Source organism: Pecten maximus, chromosome 16 (genome assembly GCF_902652985.1).
Source record: "Pecten maximus chromosome 16, xPecMax1.1, whole genome shotgun sequence".
NCBI classification, from domain to species: Eukaryota; Metazoa; Mollusca; class Bivalvia; order Pectinida; family Pectinidae; genus Pecten; species Pecten maximus.
Genome location: NC_047030.1, coordinates 9,040,525 through 9,048,112, shown reverse-complemented (window position 1 = coordinate 9,048,112; position 7,588 = coordinate 9,040,525). Strand labels below are relative to the sequence as shown.

Sequence of the window (7,588 nt, the reverse complement as noted above, 5' to 3'; positions counted from 1 at the left end):
CCAGTGTCAGTCTGTTTTATGCATTAATACTTTACTAGAACATGGAATGCTTTAATTACAGTGTAGCTGTAAGTGCCGAGACGCAATTCCATTAAATATTCGTTATCATTTACAACTGGGAGAAGTGTTGCGAAATTACATCCAAAATGAAATGTATATGACTACTACTGTGGTTGTTTTCTTCGCTAGCCTGATGGCCCTACCAGCTAGAAACGTTACTTGTATTTAGTAAGCAGGAAATTCTTAAATCGAAATATTTCTTGAATTTCATTAATACTAATTATTTTACTCGACAGGTAGACAGCAATACATGTTTGAAAATAGAGATGTCACTGTTGTATAGTGGGAAGAATGTAAAGAACAACAAACCTCTAACCATCAGTAGAAATATCACCTGTCACCAATATCTTATTAATCAAGATATCAGTAATAAAGATATGGACATTTGTAGTAAATTGATATCCTCAAGTTATCAGAAATTGCCGAAACTTGACCCTGGTATGATAATAGACCTTGTCGATACAATAAAGTATTTAAGTTTCACCGTATCCACGTATATCTGGAAATGATCAATAATATACAAAAGAACACGAAATGTTCTTGTCCACAGTCGTTCGTGATTTGGAGGTTTCAAATTATTTCGTGATCAGCCAATGCAACAATTAACATGAAATATTTATAATAATTATACACATAACAGTTTTTTTCCTTGTACATGTATTTATATTCATTGTAACGTAGCAATCATGATAACAACGGGAATGTATACCAAACGATCGCGACAGGTTATACAGTATAATATATGGTTCTTTTGTCTTTGAACATATAACAGCTTAATTACAACCGATGAGACGCAACAAAACATAGTATGGACAAAAGAAATATCTATTATTGAAACGTCGAATAACCCGGAGGTGTGAGCGTTTGTCAGTCGAACAATGTAAACTGTCAATCCGACAGTATTTCAGTTAGAATGACAGCTGACTATTTGTTAAATCAATGTTCTTTCATTTTAATATTCAAACTTTCATTGTTAACATCGATATAAGTATAACACACAACGAGTTTAATGTTTACTATGAGACTTGGTTATATAATTTTCCAAATATCAACCAGTTCACAAAAATGTCACACCTACATTGGCATTGATTGATTACTATATTATACATTTATTACTTAGCCTTGGTGATCATGTCTTCCCAGAACAAGAGCAAAACTAGTGTATTTTGTAGTATAGATGTGTAGTTGTAGAATAAAGATGAAGTCGTAGAGTGTTGGCTCTTCTATTTATTGGTGTAGGTATATGTTGTGTCCGTTCGAAGACGGGTAGGAGTGGCATTAGTATGAACGAACGACTACTCTTTTATAATACCATAATGTGCATAGGCCGGACAGATAGATTTCCCCCGACTTAATATGGTTATGGGGTTCATGAGCTGAAGTCTACACTAAATACCACATTAATAAGAACTACACGAAGATAATTGGATACAACCAGTATTACATGAACATGGGTTAGATAACATCCAGGTTGTTTAGAGAACCGAGGTCTATCTAATGACTGGCACATTAGCTAACATGTGTACAAGTAGATATGATGATTTACAAGTTCTATGTATAATTATACAAACTGAACATATTACAGTACATTCCGTTTCTATGCAATTTAAAAGATTTCAAATTAGATATAATTTGACATCAAGCGTAAGCGAAATAGTTGAAATTAACACTTATTTTTAACTGGTAAATTTAACATTGTTTATCATTCAGAAAAAAATAACACAAACTTTTAATCAAAATTCTCCGCAGGGCTTCACTTTTTCAAATTCATTTGGTTAAAATTGTTCAAATTCAATATCCACTTAATAACTTTACTTCAATAACTCAATAAATAAAATCATAGCTGACATTTTTACATTGTAATACCTTTCCGCTGAAAGCGTCATTTTTTAAAATAATGTTATCTGTTTCTGTTATCTATTTCCAGTTTCAAATATGAAACATGCAGGCCGCAATTTACCAACTCTATCTATAGGTACGAAAGGCTCTGAGTAAGGGCAACTCTATGTGGGACTCGGTCGCTACCGGATGGCACGAAGTGTTGTCGCGGCCCAGAACGTGATCAACGTAATCAACTTTTGCCAATTTGTATTTAATAATATCGATAATGATCTAAATGTGTATACAAATTCTGTTTATATCTCCATGGATATAAACACAACTATTTGTTGTATAAATAACAATCACAGCCAAGTATGCGTCACCCTAGATACGTTATTTATTGCAACAATGTAAAACAAACGCAGCGAACTAAATAAATCGTTCAACGCCGTTTCGAGTATTTCAGTATGTTTTGTCTATGACAATGCTAAACAACCTCTAATTTTGATTTTCAAAGCTGCAGAAAAAAACATTACATAAAACATAATCAACAAAAAAATCACACATTTGTCTTGTCATCAAAATACCAAAACTCGCATTGAACTATCCCACAAAAGACATGTACATGAAGAGTATATTAAATACTGTACCGAAGGTATGCAAGATTAAACAATACAAACTGAGAATTGAAGAGCCCATATTTCATTAAACTTGCTAGGACTCGGCAACGATGGAGACCTAAAACCAACAGTTGCTATCTAAAACGATTATACAAAAGATATTAATACTTTAAATTCACATTGAGAGTTAGATACAGTAGAACCAAACACTTATTGATATATAGAAGTAGTAATAGACAACGTTCAGTAAAAGCTGCGTCATTCATAAAACAACAGATATTTTCAGTTTGGCAAGCGTTAGGAAATACAGAAATGGACCTGGAAATGAAAGGATCTAAAACAACTGCTTAAATTTCAAATGGTAGGGGATCAACACCTACGATAAATGATTGCGTATTTCAGGATACGGATTATTTTGATTTTAAGTGTTAAATGTTCTCAATGTAGCCAAGTCATATGGTGACAGGTATCGCGAACATATGGACGAAAACAAAGCTCAGAAAGAGAGTGCAGAGAAAAGAAAGGGAAACATCAACTGTTACAATTTTGGAAACATATATTTGGGCTTTATTAGAGGACTCCAAATATCAATTACATGTATCATTGCGTCAACGACACACATAACCATTGCATGACAACCATCTCAACATTCATTATACATACAGATATTGCGTGATCAGAAATAGCGTCGTAGTGCTCACTTTATAATTATCTTCTTTCTTAATATCAAAATCACCATGGCATCTTATTATATTTATTTACATTTAAATCGACATGAACATATAAGTGTATCATATACGCTTCCTTCATAACGTCACAGTTGATTCAGAATTTCTTCTAAAAACGGTCATTTTCTGTCATTTATCATATTCGCTGTTCGATATTTTTGAAAGTTAATCTAAAGGTGAATTAAAAAACCTTTAGGAAATATCCATCCGTCGTTCCTTTTTAAACGTTATCATCTACAAATGTATTTTATTCGTTTCATATTGATATCAAATGAAAAGAAAACAAATACAATCGACTGAGATCTTATAATAAAAACTTACAATTACAGATTAGTTTGCTAGCATTCAATGCGCTACTTTTTCATATGAATATGTAGCTACTGTCAAAACAGTTATACTTTAAAAGGGATAACATTTGATTACAAAAAGACACCCTACCTGATCTTCGCCCTGTCCATGTTGCCGCGATGCCGTACACTGTCACTATAGCCGTAAGAATCAGCACGCGGGGTATCTCACCAGGTTTTACCTTCACTATTGATCTTACCTACACATATAAACAATGGATACTAATGGTATACATTACATTGGGACAGTCATTCTACCGAGATCAGTCCTCGATCAGACGTGTCAAAAGGTATTGGGCCACCTATCGGGGCCACTATTGAGCCACGATCGAGCTACCTATCGTGTCCATCTATCGGGCCACTATCGAGCCACCTATCGAGCCACTATCGGGCCACTATCGGGCCACTATCGTGTCCATCTATCGGGCCACTATCGGGCCACTATCGAGCCACTATTGAGCCACCTATCGAGCCACTATCGGGCCACTATCGAGCCACTATTGAGCCACTATCGGGCCACTATCGTGTCCATCTATCGGGCCACTATCGGGCCACTATCGGGCTTCTATCGGGCAACTATCGGGCCACTATCGGGCCACTATCGGGCCACTATCGGGCCACTATCGGGCCACTATCGGGCTATTATCGGGCCATCTATCGGGCCATTATCGAGCCACCTATCGGGGCCACCTATCTGGCCACTATCGGGCCACTATCGGGCCACTATCGGGCCACTATCGGGCCACTATCGGGCCACTATCGGGCCACTATCGGGCCACCTATCGGGCCACTATCGGGCCACTATCGGGCCATCTATCGGGCCACTATCGAGCCACTATCGAGCTACCTATCGAGCCACTATCGAGCCACCTAACGGGGCCATCTATCGGGCCACTATCGAGCCACCTATCGAGCCACTATCGGGCCACTATCGGGCCACTATCGTGTCCATCTATCGGGCCACTATCGGGCCACTATCGAGCCACTATTGAGCCACCTATCGAGCCACTATCGGGCCACTATCGAGCCACTATTGAGCCACTATCGGGCCACTATCGTGTCCATCTATCGGGCCACTATCGGGCCACTATCGGGCTTCTATCGGGCAACTATCGGGCCACTATCGGGCCACTATCGGGCCACTATCGGGCCACTATCGGGCCACTATCGGGCCACTATCGGGCCACTATCGGGCTATTATCGGGCCATCTATCGGGCCATTATCGAGCCACCTATCGGGGCCACCTATCTGGCCACTATCGGGCCACTATCGGGCCACTATCGGGCCACTATCGGGCCACTATCGGGCCACTATCGGGCCACCTATCGGGCCACTATCGGGCCACTATCGGGCCATCTATCGGGCCACTATCGAGCCACTATCGAGCTACCTATCGAGCCACTATCGAGCCACCTAACGGGGCCATCTATCGGGCCACTATCGAGCCACCTATCGAGCCACTATCGGGCCACTATCGTGTCCATCTATCGGGCCACTATCGGGCCACTATCGAGCCACTATTGAGCCACCTATCGAGCCACTATCGGGCCACTATCGAGCCACTATTGAGCCACTATCGGGCCACTATCGTGTCCATCTATCGGGCCACTATCGGGCCACTATCGGGCTTCTATCGGGCAACTATCGGGCCACTATCGGGCCACTATCGGGCCACTATCGGGCCACTATCGGGCCACTATCGGGCTATTATCGGGCCATCTATCGGGCCATTATCGAGCCACCTATCGGGGCCACCTATCTGGCCACTATCGGGCCACTATCGGGCCACTATCGGGCCACTATCGGGCCACTATCGGGCCACCTATCGGGCCACTATCGGGCCACTATCGGGCCATCTATCGGGCCACTATCGAGCCACTATCGAGCTACCTATCGAGCCACTATCGAGCCACCTAACGGGGCCATCTATCGGGCCACTATCGGGCCACTATCGTGTCCATCTATCGGGCCACTATCGGGCCACTATCGAGCCACTATTGAGCCACCTATCGAGCCACTATCGGGCCACTATCGAGCCACTATTGAGCCACTATCGGGCCACTATCGTGTCCATCTATCGGGCCACTATCGGGCCACTATCGGGCCACTATCGGGCTATTATCGGGCCATCTATCGGGCCATTATCGAGCCACCTATCGGGGCCACCTATCTGGCCACTATCGGGCCACTATCGGGCCACTATCGGGCCACTATCGGGCCACTATCGGGCCACTATCGGGCCACTATCGGGCCACTATCGGGCCACTATCGAGCCACTATTGAGCCACCTATCGAGCCACTATCGGGCCACTATCGAGCCACTATTGAGCCACTATCGGGCCACTATCGTGTCCATCTATCGGGCCACTATCGGGCCACTATCGGGCCACTATCGGGCCACTATCGGGCTATTATCGGGCCATCTATCGGGCCATTATCGAGCCACCTATCGGGGCCACCTATCTGGCCACTATCGGGCCACTATCGGGCCACTATCGGGCCACTATCGGGCCACTATCGGGCCACTATCGGGCCACTATCGGGCCACCTATCGGGCCACTATCGGGCCACTATCGGGCCATCTATCGGGCCACTATCGAGCCACTATCGAGCTACCTATCGAGCCACTATCGAGCCACCTAACGGGGCCATCTATCGGGCCACTATCAAGCCACTATCGGGCCACTATTGAGCCACTATCGGGCCACTATCGAGCCACCTATCGGGGCCATCTATCGGGCCACTATCGAGCCACTATCGGGCCACTATTGAGCCACTATCGGGCCACTATCGAGCCACCTATCGGAGCCATCTATTGGGCCACTATCAAGCCACTATCGGGCCACTATTGAGCCACTATCGGGCCACTATCGAGCCACCTATCGGGGCCATCTATTGGGCCACTATCGAGCCACCTATCGGGCCACTATCGGGCCACTATCGGGCCACTATCGAGCTATCTATCGGGCCACTATCGAGCCACTATCGGGCCACTATTGAGCCACTATCGGGCCACTATCGAGCCACCTATCGGGGCCATCTATCGGGCCACTATCGAGCCACTATCGGGCCACTATTGAGCCACTATCGGGCCACTATCGAGCCACTATCGAGTCACCTATCGGGGCCATCTATCGGGCCACTATCGAGCCACTATCGAGCCACTATCGAGCCACCTATCGAGGTCACCTATCGGGTCACTATCAAGATTTCAAGATTTCAAGATTTTATTTTTCACTCAGACACACAAAATAGTGTATAACAAGAGGTCAGACATTTTCAACAGAATGGATGCATGACAGCCAAATATAATATAATTTGAAGAGAAAATGTGGAAAAATAGATACATTTTAACCTTTCATAAATATAATTATTAATATAATAAAGCTTACATACTGCATAATCACAATGCTGGATGATAAAGGTATGTTATAATAACTTGACTAGTTTTTGGGTAAATAAACTGACATTCATATACAGATTCTTATAAAAGATTGAGAACATTCCTTTCATTTTAAAGTAATTATGATTTCTGTAGTAGTAATTTGGGATATATTTACTACGCAACTGGAGTACATTATGGTTGTTACACACAAATAAAAAATGGAACTCATCTCCAGTACCAGCGTTACAAAGTGGACATACTCTATCTTGTCGCTGGATTCCAGTCCATCTTCCGGTTTCAACCGGAAGTTTGAATATTTGACGTTCTAAATTTACATATAGTTTTCCTATCTTTAACATTTAGTCAATTAGTCAATGGGACAGTTTACTGTCAGTACATCTTGTATAAAAAAAACCGAAGTGTCTCGAGAAAAAGGAAGTAAAACCCATGTGGATAGAGAGTGACTTCAACTTTTTCACTTTTTTTTAAACGGACACTTTAGGTATTTCAAAACAACTGCAAAACCAATAATATTGCTTGGATAGAAGAGTGCGAGGGTCTCAGTTGGAAAGAAACCTGATTACCTAGAGAAAAGGTGAAATGCAGATGTGTTACCACCGTGTCGC

General features: G+C 42.8%; 1 protein-coding gene across 1 annotated transcript; it reads left to right on the top strand.

Moving 5' to 3' along the window:
- Positions 1-3,696: 3,696 nt before the first annotated feature.
- LOC117314601 lies at positions 3,697-6,429 on the top strand. The gene is made up of 2 exons (XM_033868667.1): positions 3,697-3,739; positions 4,082-6,429. Exons 1-2 carry the CDS (start codon positions 3,697-3,699, stop codon positions 6,427-6,429), a joined length of 2,391 nt encoding a protein of 796 aa, XP_033724558.1.
- Positions 6,430-7,588: the final 1,159 nt, after the last annotated feature.

Bases quoted from the DNA above. Each gene is read 5' to 3' on its own strand.
- LOC117314601 (XM_033868667.1), top strand. From the start codon at position 3,697: ATGCCGTACACTGTCACTATAGCCGTAAGAATCAGCACGCGGG. The intron at 3,740-4,081 runs GTATCTCACCAG...GCCACTATTGAG, and splicing joins CGTAAGAATCAGCACGCGGG to CCACTATCGGGCCACTATCG.